At 42.0% G+C, this 12,523-nt stretch overlaps 1 protein-coding gene across 2 annotated transcripts in view; it reads left to right on the plus strand.

Moving 5' to 3' along the window:
* mast1a (microtubule associated serine/threonine kinase 1a) overlaps positions 1-12,523 on the plus strand; it is a 58,886-nt gene that overhangs the window by 41,658 nt on the left and 4,705 nt on the right. For both annotated transcript variants that reach the window (XM_058090587.1, XM_058090669.1), the window contains 16 exons: positions 388-455; positions 1,045-1,121; positions 2,097-2,305; positions 2,405-2,543; positions 2,621-2,753; positions 3,412-3,577; positions 4,920-5,021; positions 5,106-5,228; positions 5,322-5,431; positions 7,915-8,078; positions 9,867-10,111; positions 10,190-10,444; positions 10,533-10,765; positions 11,048-11,170; positions 11,327-11,463; positions 12,330-12,517. In XM_058090587.1, coding sequence (XP_057946570.1) covers positions 388-455; positions 1,045-1,121; positions 2,097-2,305; positions 2,405-2,543; positions 2,621-2,753; positions 3,412-3,577; positions 4,920-5,021; positions 5,106-5,228; positions 5,322-5,431; positions 7,915-8,078; positions 9,867-10,111; positions 10,190-10,444; positions 10,533-10,765; positions 11,048-11,170; positions 11,327-11,463; positions 12,330-12,517 — 2,472 coding nt within the window. The remainder of the gene's footprint in view (positions 1-387; positions 456-1,044; positions 1,122-2,096; positions 2,306-2,404; positions 2,544-2,620; positions 2,754-3,411; positions 3,578-4,919; positions 5,022-5,105; positions 5,229-5,321; positions 5,432-7,914; positions 8,079-9,866; positions 10,112-10,189; positions 10,445-10,532; positions 10,766-11,047; positions 11,171-11,326; positions 11,464-12,329; positions 12,518-12,523) is intronic.

Below are 12,523 nucleotides of genomic sequence, written 5' to 3' on the forward strand. Positions count from 1 at the left end.
ATAATAAATAATACGCGGTCCTCTGTTCAGCCAAATGCTTTATCTTATCATGCATGTGTTTTTTTGTGCTTTAATGAAGCATTAAAATAATAATAATCAGTGTGTTACAGCAGCTGTCACGCACAGGACTTGTGGTACAAGAACAGCGGAAATTAGCAGCTTTCTGCAGGCAGAGAGGAGGACTAGTGGGAGGGAGAGCTGAAGGAAACATGGGAAATTAATAGGCGCTTCTTTTTTTATCCCCTAATGTGACATGTTTGGCTCTGGTGCTCTGAAATGGAATCACTTTGTGTCTGAGATTTGAGCGGCTTACAGTTGTAGCAAGAAAAAAATGTTTTTTTTATTTTGAAGGTTTGCTTGTTAACAGTTGTTTTTTTTTCTAACCAGATATTGCAAGCCTGGACAGTTATGACAGCGAAGGTCCACACACGCCAGAGACTGATGATTCAACAGAGGTAAAAAAACAAAAAAAAACCAAACATGTTCTTTACTCATACTTGTCATACTTGTTTATCCTTATTTTGCTATTCTTTCCCATCAACTTCCATTTATGTAGTTTCCCTTATTTTCTCTTATTTTTCCATGCAAACAATATTTCAAAACCAGACTGGATCAGCACCAACATGTATAACTTCATAAATACAGGAACAGGGGAATAATTATTAAAAATAATCAGAAAAACACCCTTTCCTTGTTTATATGATGATATAAATGATAAATCTATCATCTTGTCCAATCGGTTTGGTCCACCAGTATCCCATTTATACGGGGTGTGCAACTAACACGCATATCCTGACCGGATGAGAAAATGAGCGCTGAGCGCAAATACACATAAGTGGCACAACCAACATTTTCACACGCATGCAGAGATAGATAAAGTAACAAGCAGATGCATTATACTTCAAATGCAGCTGCCATCTTCTGGACAACCAATGTTTTATTGCGAGGTGTTTATTGGACCATTTTTGTGCAATCCTGTTAAATATCCTTCTTAATTGTGACCATGTTTAGTATTTTATTGAGAAATATTGTGTGTGCTACCAGGGTAAGGGAAGAGCCATCAAACCACCAAGTGAGGAAGACTTTCAGAGCATCAAACTGATCAGCAATGGAGCTTATGGGTAAGAACTTGATATGCTGGGTAACCACAGAAGTTCAATGTAAGAGCATGGAAAATACCGTCACCAAAAGCTTAGTATCTACAAGTCATAACACATTTACACGAAGATAAATAAAAAGAGGAATTGTGCGACAAAATCAGGCAAATTCCAATGTCAACGACAGAGGATGTACTTTTGCCGCTTTTCTTTGAAAGACACTTATTCAATTATTTAATATTATTTTTCAGATAAACTGTTGCAATTTTATTCATGTAATCATTTACTATACCGCTTATCCTCACAAGGGTTGCGGGCATGCATCCTGGACTGTTCGCCAGCCAATCACAGGGCACATATAGACAAACAACCATTCACACTCACATTCATACCTATGGACAATTTGGAGTCACCAATTAACCTAGCATGTTTTTGGAATGTGGGAGGAAACCGGAGTACCCGGAGAAAACCCACGCATGCACGGGGAGAACATGCAAACTCCATACAGAGATGGTCGAGCAGGGAATCAAACCCAGGTCTCCTAGCTGTGTGGCCTGCGCGCTATCCACTCGCCTTTTGCAATTTTATTTAACTTAAAAAATAAGCCTCTTGTGTTTATTTCATTGTTTGTACAGTCAAAAGTTTAATTATTTCTGTGAAATTTGGTCTTGTTTCCTTCTAAATGAAATGTAGGTGTCAAGCTAATTGTGTTGTATTGAAACAACAGGGTGATGTGCAGGATTTCATTACATTTTATATTCATATGAGTTAGTCTGTTTGATGCAATTTAAGACAAAATGACCTTTGCTGTGAAAAATTGCATAAATTGACCCTACTCAATTATATAATGGTAGACCCCTGAACATCTTTTTCTTTCGACCATAATATGGCTCTTGGTTGGAAAGGCAATCTTATGTGGTTTATGACCAGAAGGAGGTAGAATAGGTTTACATTGTCTCATAACCGTATACGCTATCTTCTGCCTCCTTGTCTGTGCAGGGCTGTCTACCTGGTGCGCCACAGAGAGACTCGACAGCGCTTTGCCATGAAGAAAATCAACAAACAAAATCTGATCTTGAGAAACCAGATCCAGCAGGCCTTTGTTGAGAGAGACATTCTCACTTTTGCCGAGAACCCCTTCGTGGTCTCCATGTTCTGTTCTTTTGAAACACGAAGACACCTCTGCATGGTGTTGGAGTACGTTGAGGGTGCGGGTGCATTTTTTTTTTCTATTAATGCTCCTCTGAGTCTAAACACATCAAGTCATGAAGTAAACTGGGTCATCTATGGGGTTTCTGTGTCCGCAGGCGGTGACTGTGCCACCTTATTGAAGAACATAGGGGCTCTTCCTGTGGAGCTGGCCAGGATGTACTTTGCAGAGACTGTTCTAGCTCTGGAGTACCTGCACAATTATGGTATCGTCCACAGAGACCTCAAACCAGACAAGTGAGTCTTAAAATTACAACCTTGTCAGGCAGATGTTGACGAAATAAGAAACACTGCATGTGTTTATCCTATTTTAGTCTATTGATCACCTCCATGGGCCACATCAAACTAACAGACTTTGGCTTGTCCAAAATGGGCCTGATGAGCCTCACCACCAATCTGTATGAAGGACACATCGAGAAAGACGCCAGGGAGTTCCTGGATAAGCAGGTATGGTTTCCTATCCACATTCTTGGAAGGTCTAGAGGAAATAATGGATTCAAAATTAAAATCATTAATCAACGTGCTTGATTAATGCACAAGTAATGGTGGTCCGGCCGTGCAACCATCGGGGTTCGCACCAGGTCTACAAATCCCGGCTAAATGACAGTTGAGCAGCCCGAGCCGAGTTAAAAGACGTAGCTGTCAACCTGTCGTGCAGGGCGGTTCTGAAGTTATCAGGGAATGAAGTTCACCAACGTCCACCTCTGAACCGAGCACCCATTGGGGCTTGATTCCAGGTCCACCGATCCCCACTAAACGGCACAAGTGACGAGCTAAAAGACCGAGCTGTCAACTTGTCATCCAGTTATCAGCTGGTGAAGTTTACCAACATACACCAACTGGCATCCGTTACACTCAGACAATGACATCATCATTTTCTCCAGTCTTCACGCAAAGTCGTTCATCTTAACAAAACCATACTTGTTGTATCAGTACGGCGTGGATGCTCTTCATCATCATGGCAATACCATTATTGTTGGTTATGGTTTATGAATGAATAATAGTCGTCATCAGTACTGCGTGTGTCTGTTTTACAAAAAAAAATGTGTTTTGCTTTCTCTTTCTGTCTCATAGTTTTTTCCTCCATCCTTATTTCATTGCTCAGGTGTGTGGTACACCCGAGTATATCGCCCCCGAGGTGATTCTTCGTCAGGGCTATGGGAAACCTGTGGATTGGTGGGCGATGGGCATCATTCTTTATGAGTTCCTGGTGGGCTGCGTGCCTTTCTTTGGAGACACTCCGGAGGAGCTGTTTGGACAGGTCATCACAGGTGAGAAAAACTAAAAGCAGACATCAAGGCCCAGCATATGGGTCTTTTTTTATATGTAATGCTGAGTGATGATTCACTTGTGACACAAAAGGTATTTTTGGCACAGCAACACCATGTGCCAAAAACACATGTGCCAAAAGACACTAGTTTTATTTTCTAATGTCGTTTGAAAGAAGTGGAAAGGATAAGAACATGAAGAAAGAGGATTGCATTTTTTTTTTTGTAGTGTGAACACAATGCCTCATTTCCACAAAATTGTTCTGGTCAGTTGAGTTTGGTATATTTTGGTATATTAGTGGAAAAAGCACGGTATTGATATCAGCCGATTAAACGCTGATCCAAAACAACCATGTCTGCCGTGAATGATTACATGATAATCGACCGATATGTTTTTTTTGGGGGGGGCCGATACTGATTTTTTTCCATCACCCGCAGCCAATGGCCGATTTTGCTTGGGCCGATATTTGTGGCCGATACTGCTCTTGATCCTTCAATTTACATGGAAAAATGACCATGATAACAAATATTACAGGTGTCATGTTTAAACAAATATTTATTGAAATGTAAACACTGAACACAGTAGGATTCAGCATTATCTTTAACTTTAAAAGGAATAAATATTCAACCATGTGCAAAACATTTCTACATTTCTGTCGTAGTTTAAATTTATCTAGCATTGATGTGATGACTGCTCCTCCGCAACGTGACGCGCACCCCCCAACCCCACCGCCTCCACACACACAAACACATCACACTGACACAATTTAGTACGATATATATAAAACATTCCTCTCATCATTAAAGTTTGTGTTGTGCACGATAAAGACCTCTTTTAAGCAGGCACGGCTGCTCCAATTCCTTCTGTGCGTGTGTGCGTGCGTGCTCGGAGAGAGCGCACACGCATAACACGACACGCATTTAAAGTTGCATAGTTGTTCATTCTTGTTTTGCTCAACTAGTGAAAGTGCTTTTATTCGTCTGTTGCGTTGGTATGTGATGTTTTTGGGCTTTCTTGTTGTCCCACCGTGACTTAAACTGTGATGCCTAGCGATCACCCAGTGAAATGTGATGGGCTTAGTAAAAAAGCAAGCTAACTCTATTACTTGTAAAAATGCGCTCTTGATGTGATTCAACAGTGGGGGCGGGGTACCGCAGAGGATGTGTGTTGCGGCGTCCTCTGTAAATCCTGACTGTAAATCATGCAGTGGAAAAATACATCGGCGAACCCACGCGCATATCGGCCGATACCGATACAAGGAAAAAAAACGCAAATATCGGCCGATGTATCAGTCGATCCTTACTGCTAAGTATATATTGTAAACAAATGTTCTTGTCCCATCAGATGATATAGTTTGGCCTGATGGTGATGACGCCTTACCCTCAGACGCACAGGCCCTCATCTCCACTTTGCTGCAGACCAACCCCCTTGTGAGGCTGGGCACAGGTACCAGCACTTGCAGCAGATCTGCCTCATGTCGCCTTTTGCGCAGGAACACATTTATTCATTGCATTGTTTGTGTTTGTACAGGCGGAGCATTTGAAGTGAAGGAGCATTCGTTCTTTACCGAACTTGACTGGAACAGTTTGCTGCGCCAAAAAGCCGAGTTCATCCCTCACCTTGAGTCAGAGGAGGACACAAGCTACTTTGATAGTACGCTACATCACTGTTAGAATGCACAGTGGTTCTGTCGCACATTTTTATATTGAAGTGACATTTTTTTCCTCACTTCCCCTTCTCTGCTAGCACGCTCCGATCGTTACCACCACATCAACGCGTACGACGGGGATGACACCAATGATGACGAGCCGGTGGAGATTAGACAGTTTTCCTCCTGCTCCCCTCGTTTCAGCAAGGTTTGAATCTCCTGTAAAGCTATCCAATTTATCTTTTCCTGCCGCTGATCTATTATGATCCTCCCTCTGCTTGCCAACCAGTACTTTGTCATGCTTCCTCGGCGCTCGGCATGATTAAATGAGGACGGAAAAGTTAAAAGGAGGTCATAGTGTGCCAGGAGCTCATACCTGAGTGTTTATTCTAGACCTTACCGTCGGTTCTTTAGTTTCCTATGTATCTTTAAAGCCAGACTGTTTGTCTTTGCAGATCATCATCATCTTTCCTGCTTGCTCCCATTGTGTCCATCTGTCACCCTTAACCTCTCAAATGGGACTTTCTCACATTTTCAATTTATTGTTTTTGTTGTTGAGGACCTTGGTGAAGTGGAAAAGTAATCATTCATTCATTCATTTTCTACCACTTAACAGGGTACACCCTGGACTGGTCGCCAGCCAATCACAGGGCACATATAGACAAACAACCATTCACACTCACATTCATACCTATGGACAATTTGGGGTCGCCAATTAACGCATGTTTTTGGAATGTGGGAGGAAGCCGAAAAAGAAAAACACGCATGCACGGGGAGAACATGCAAACTCCACACAGAGATGGCCAAAGGTGGAATTGAACTCGGGTCTCCTAACTGTGAGGCCTGCGCGTTAAGCACTGAAATGTAAAGTAAATAACCACCAGGGTTATTAATTAGTGCCAGATCAGATAACAATGGAATTAAACTGTGACTGTAACTGCAGTTTTTATCAACTCAAACGTTTATTGTTTGAAATAACGATGCTGGTTCTGGTTTGTTCCCATCGTTGTACGCTGCAATAACAACAAAAAATGCAAATTTTTAATAAAAATACCAAACAAAATAGGCCACATTAAAAACTCCACATGTACTATACTATACTATAGATTACTATACTGTTGATGAAGTGTTCAACAAATGGAGTCAAACATGTATTCTGGCTGTCAGCTTAACTTTGCTACTGAGTCCTCAGCTGCTCCTTGTTACCATGGTGAACTGATCACGATAGTCATTCCAAGCTTCCCTTGGATAAGCTTGTTTTCCTCCCCCACATGTGATTCTGTAGCACATAATAACCTGTTTGCAGGTTTTGTTCCTTGGATTCCTCCCACCTTTGTTCTTCATGTGACATTTTTGCACCCTTTGACAGGATGCTATTTTGGTCTAAATTACACACATTTTCCTGGAAGTCAGCGTGTTGTCTAATTGAAATGACAAAGACGTGTACTGGTGGTGCTTTTGTTTACTTATACTCATACTGTTATGTTGTATCTTTTGCTGTTTACCTTTTAATTGCCCATCCTTTTTTCTCTTCTCTCTGTCCGTCCCTTCTTAAACAAAACTAAACCAAGCACTAGCACAGTGATTTTCAACCACTGACAGGTGTGCCGTGAGGAATTATCCAATATCACTTTTTATAATTAACATTTATTAATCATCATTTGCAAATATTATGTCAATATCCATGTATACATGGACCCAAATATTCCAATTGCATTTGGTTTATTTGCTCAAATTGAAAGAATTTAACCTTTGTATACGCCTCATTCCGAAAGAATAGTGCCAATCCGAATGAATATATAATGGGATTAACAGGGGTGGAATATTCCTTTCCCCAATCCGATTGAGGTATCTTGAGGTATCCGCTCAAATGGAAAGTTGTCAGGGTGTGTTCTTCTTCTTCTGTTGTTTATTGGCGGTTGGCAAGCAGCTTTCGTGTGCATTAGTGCCATCTGTGGAACACAATCAAAAGCCTTCTATACGCCATTCACAAGTCCATAAGTCAAAAGTCAATATATATCTCTATAAAACATGTACCGAGTTGAATTATAAAATATTAGCAAGCTTGAATTTGATCCTTTCCTGGTTAAATTTATCATATTGCATGCTCAGATATGACGTAACACGCAGCTCCAGACGTTTTTCAGTTTTAAAAATGGAGGCCAGCAATCGGCACTGGACTGCTACGGAAAGTTTGTTTTTGATTCAAACTAAATTTCAAGACTGGACAAACGGAAAACTGGCAATACGGAGTTATTCCAACAAGTGAAAGAACAACTCGGGGAAGTCGGTATCACGTGATGTTGGTGTTTACGTTTTACAGGGCATGCCCCATTGACTACTCTGGTTGATTATAGCGATGCATGTAGTAGACAAGAGATTGGAATATTCCTTTCCATGGATACCATTGTTTCCGGAAAAGTCATTCGGAAAGAGAAAAACTCCTCATGTAAAAACATGGCTACTGTCGAATGTCTGTGGTGTAAAGACTGGCAGAGCAATGTAATATCGGTCCGTGTGGCAACACCTAGCTCGTTCCTCCTAGACTTAGTGATGTTTTCCAATGTAAAAAAATGTGCCGTGGCTCAAAAAAGGTTGAAAAACACTGCACTAGCAGACTGGTTGTGGTTGTCGTCTGTCATTTTGTACCATCAGATGTGCTTAATGTTCCAACTGTGTTGCCTCGTGCAGGTGTACAGTAGCATGGAGCATCTCTCTCAGCTGGAGCAGAAAGCTTCAACCTCTGTCTCACGTCGAGAGCACAAAGGCCCGAGGGAGGACAAGGTGACCAAGAGAGAGAGCCTGGGTAGCTTCAGCATGAGGGAGAAGAGCTGGAGGACTGGATCACCCGAAATGTGAGTTGTGGAAAGAGTTCTTGTCCATCATCTGTGAAGGTTGTCTTTGTCAGTCACATATCCGAGTCTGACTGAATGGCTGCTTTCTGCCTCACTCTCAGTTAGTGAATGAGTCAACAGTCTGCAATAGGAGCCAAAAATGTCCCTAAAGAGGCCATTTTCTTCTATCGGGTGTTGAATAACCCAAATTTGTCTGCTTGTCTTGCCAACATCCACAGTATTCTTATTCAAGAAGGATGATTACAGGTACATTTCTGAGGCACCTTAGTACTTCAGTCATTACTTGAAGTTGTTCCTTATTCACAGTAATGAGCCGACACAGCTTCTTCACCTCTCATCTGTCATGACGGCGTTGAATAGAAGATTAAAGAGAGCTCTCACAACCGTGGGGGTTTTCATTTTTAGCCCGACTAGATGAAAAATGTATGCTGATTTTAGCAGTTATGAAACATAAGTCTCCCGTGTTGCTAAGTATGCATGTCACACAGCAGCTACCTGTAGGCTTTAAATGTAATCAACTGGCATACAGGTGACTGAGATAATATGAGTAAGTCACTTTGGCAATTACATCCCATAACTCCCATTTCAGTGCTTAATGTCCAAAATCATCAAATGGAATAAGTCATTTATACATTCGGAATTCAAGCTAGATTTAGGACATTGATAAGCTGACTGGTTATTTATTACCTTCCATATTAGATTTTCTTTTCAGCATATCAGGTAGGAGCTATCTCTTCTATCGCTGCAGTTATGAAATTAAGTACAGTTCTTATATTGAAGAAAAATTCTGGTATTTCCATTGCATGTTTTGTCTGAATTATTAAAGGAGAATGAATGATTGTAATCTTTACATTACAGAGCCAGAATGATATGACCACCAAACACATATTTTATTTTATTAACCATGTTTCCATGGTTGCAAAGCAATATTATCCCTCATGCAAAACAAATGTTAAAGGCAAAATGTCAATTTTGAAACTAATAGTGAAAATTAATAGTTCATTAATTAATTTTCTAACGCTTTCATGAGTGTGCTGGAGCCTATCCCAGCTGTCCTTGGGCGAAAGACAGGGTACACCCTGGACTAGTCGCCAGCCAATATAGACGACATATAGACAAACAACCATTCACACTCACATTCATACCTATGGACAATTTGGAGTCGCCAATTAACCTAGCATGTTTTTGGAATGTGGGAGGAAACCAGAGTACCCGGAGAAGATCCACGCATGCATGGGGAGAACATGCAAACTCCACACAGAGATGCCTGAGTGGGAATCAAACCAGGGTCTCCTAGCTGTGTGGCCTGCACGCTAACCACTTAACACCGTGCCGTGCAGACGAAAACTAATATTGATTAGCATAAAAATTTGAATTGGTTCATATCGGTATTGTTTTTTTCTGCCGATAATGATGTTGGTGTGTAAGTGATGATGTCATGCCCCACACTATTCTCAAAACTGTGAATGACTAAGTGGGATTATGTAGTTCACAAAAAAGTATGTAGGAACTCTAAATACGCATTATGTTTTGCTTATAGTTTTATTTTGATAGTGCTGCAAACACTTGGTTTTCTCTCACTGAGCTTCACAAGGTATGGTAATTTAAGGTAATTTCTTGCCTTTTTAAAGGGTTGGGAATACCTATTTTTTCTGTAAAGTCTTGAGTTGGTGTCACGAAACAAATGCAAATTTAAGATTTAATGGCCGTTTTATTTGTAAGAAGTATTAGTGAATAAGTGCAAGTGTTTCTACTGTATTATGTGTGTTTCAATGGTGGTTCATGCAGGAAGCGGCTGTCTTGCTCAGAGTCACTCTACATGGAGGGGGATGCCAGCCCTCCCCTCGGTGCTAGGCGACGGTTCTCAGCTTTGATGGATACACACCGATTTGCCTCACCTATTGAAGGTGAGCCCGACTTCCTGTCGAGGCAAGCCACTTTCAAAGTCCGGGGCACCTCCCTGGATGGGGCTGGTGCTCCGTCCGTAAACCTCGGGGAGCCGAGGAACAGTCTGAAAGAGATTGACGGAGCAGGTGGGCAGTGTTCTTAGAGGCGGATTGACAACATGTGGCCACCAATAACATCAATCTTGTCAATGGGACTCCTTACAGATAAGTCACCCAAGCAAGGGGACACACCAGGTGGCGTGACCATCAATATGTTACCGCCAGCTCCTGCAGCAGTCGCTCGTGATGTGATGACGCCTCTGTATGACCCTCTCGGCCCCCGGGCCACCAACGACCTGGTCTTCCGGAGGGCACGTCACTCGCATTTGTCTGGTGATGGAGAAAAACGGAACTCCAGACCTGGCAACAAGGTCATCAAATCAGCTTCGGCTACTGCCCTGTCTGTCATCATACCATCTGGTAAGGGCAGGACAAGTGTTATTTGGACCGAGTAAGATTGTTATGTTTTAGATTTACTTAGTGTCTTCTTACTCCCTGCTTCATCCAGTGGACCAGCATGGTGGATTCTCTCCGCTGGCCAGTCCCATGTCCCCTCATTCGTTCTCCTCCAATCCTTCTTCTCGCGACTCTTCGCCCAGTCGAGATTTCTTCCCCACAGTCAGCGTGCTTCGTTCCCCCATAACTATTCATCGCTCTGGAAAGAAATATGGTTTCACCTTAAGGGCCATCAGGGTTTATATTGGAGACAGCGACATCTACAGTGTGCATCATATTGTCTGGGTAAGAAATATTGCTTAGCAACATTACAGTGTTTTTATGTTCATAAAAAGAGAGAACACAGGGCGAGCTGGCCATTGGGAGTACTGGGAGTTTTCTCAGTGGGCCAGTCAATAATGGGCTGATTGACAGTTGTTTTATTTATTGCTGTCCCTTGCTTTAGTAAATATATTAACTAAATCTCCCGGGCTGGGCTGGGAACATCTTGCTGCAGACACAACACAATGGGCAAGTTGGCGCATGATGAGCCATTCTGGTTCTTATCTATTTAATGTGTATTTACAGCATGTGGAGGAAGGTGGCCCCGCCCAGGAAGCTGGTCTGTGTGCAGGTGATCTCATCACTCATGTGAACGGAGAACCCGTCCATGGTCTGGTCCACACTGAGGTGGTAGAGCTCATCCTCAAGGTAGGACTGAGCATGTTTATTTATGTGCATTATAGATTTTAATTTTTTGTTGATGTGTAAATAGCTATAAATATTTATATATATGTATTTACAACTATAGCTAGTTGGTTTTAAATATTTGCGCTGAAACTATTTTTTTGCTCTTGATCTTTGTAGAGCGGCAACAAAGTGACAGTGACAACAACACCGTTTGAGAACACCTCGATTAAAGTGGGTCCAGCCCGTAAAGCCAGTTACAAGTGTAAGATGGCCCGGAGACATAAGAGGACCATAGGCAAGGACGGACAGGACAGGTACTACTACATGATCATTGTTATCCTTTTTTTGGACTCTGTACTTAAAGTATGGGCAACGAGACCTGTGGGTATTTGCTACCAGTTTTTTTGCAATCATTTTTTCATTTGATATACTGTATATAAGTGGTTCCCAAACTTTTCACAGTTGCGTAACCACTATATATAGTATATGCTGTATCCACCAGTATTGCACCAACAAGGTTCACTAGTCTGTAAAACCGCAATGGTTTCAGTTTGACAGTTTGACACAGGCTTTGATCACATCCTTATCAAACCTATTGGTGTTTATTGGTGTTCTATTGGTTTGTGATGGTTCTGGGGGTTGACACATGATTCATAATCGATCCACCTCACAAGTGTGGCATACTGCCACAATAAAAGGACACTCCAAAATTTGCAGTATTGGTGGTGATCCATAGGCATCCGAAAACCAGAATGTATCTGCTGTGACCACTATTTTACTCAAATACCGTATACGCCGATCCAACATGGCACCCATTGAGTATGTTTGGGATGCTCTGCATTGGTGTATATGGTTTTTGGGGTAGATGGTGGTCACAGGAGATACTGACTGGTTTTTGACCCCTCCGGACCACCACAAATACAGGTATTTTTTGTGCATTTTGGAGGGGCCTTTTAGTGTGGCCAACCCAAGCACAATGATGCACACCTGTGAAGTGGATAGATTATGAATCATGAATGATGACTGCTCACTAACACAGATTTAGACAGGTTTGTGGATATATTATATTATTGTATATTATATTTTTGAGTATATTAATTGTCATGATCACATACAGTGAGTGGATGTACGTCCACATAAATGTACTAAATTTGAGATTTTAAAATTGCTCTCTGTGCAGTAAGAAGAGAAGCTCTCTGTTCCGCAAGATCACAAAGCAGTCCAACCTTCTGCACACCAGCCGCAGTTTGTCGTCTTTGAATCGTTCCCTGTCCTCCAGCGAGAGTCTCCCTGGTTCGCCAACTCACAGCCTCTCTGCCCGGTCTCCAACTCAGGGGTATCGTTCCTCTGCTGAGCCCTCATATCTGGGTACGG

This window comes from Doryrhamphus excisus, chromosome 1 (genome assembly GCF_030265055.1).
Source record: "Doryrhamphus excisus isolate RoL2022-K1 chromosome 1, RoL_Dexc_1.0, whole genome shotgun sequence".
Classification (NCBI taxonomy): domain Eukaryota; kingdom Metazoa; phylum Chordata; class Actinopteri; order Syngnathiformes; family Syngnathidae; genus Doryrhamphus; species Doryrhamphus excisus.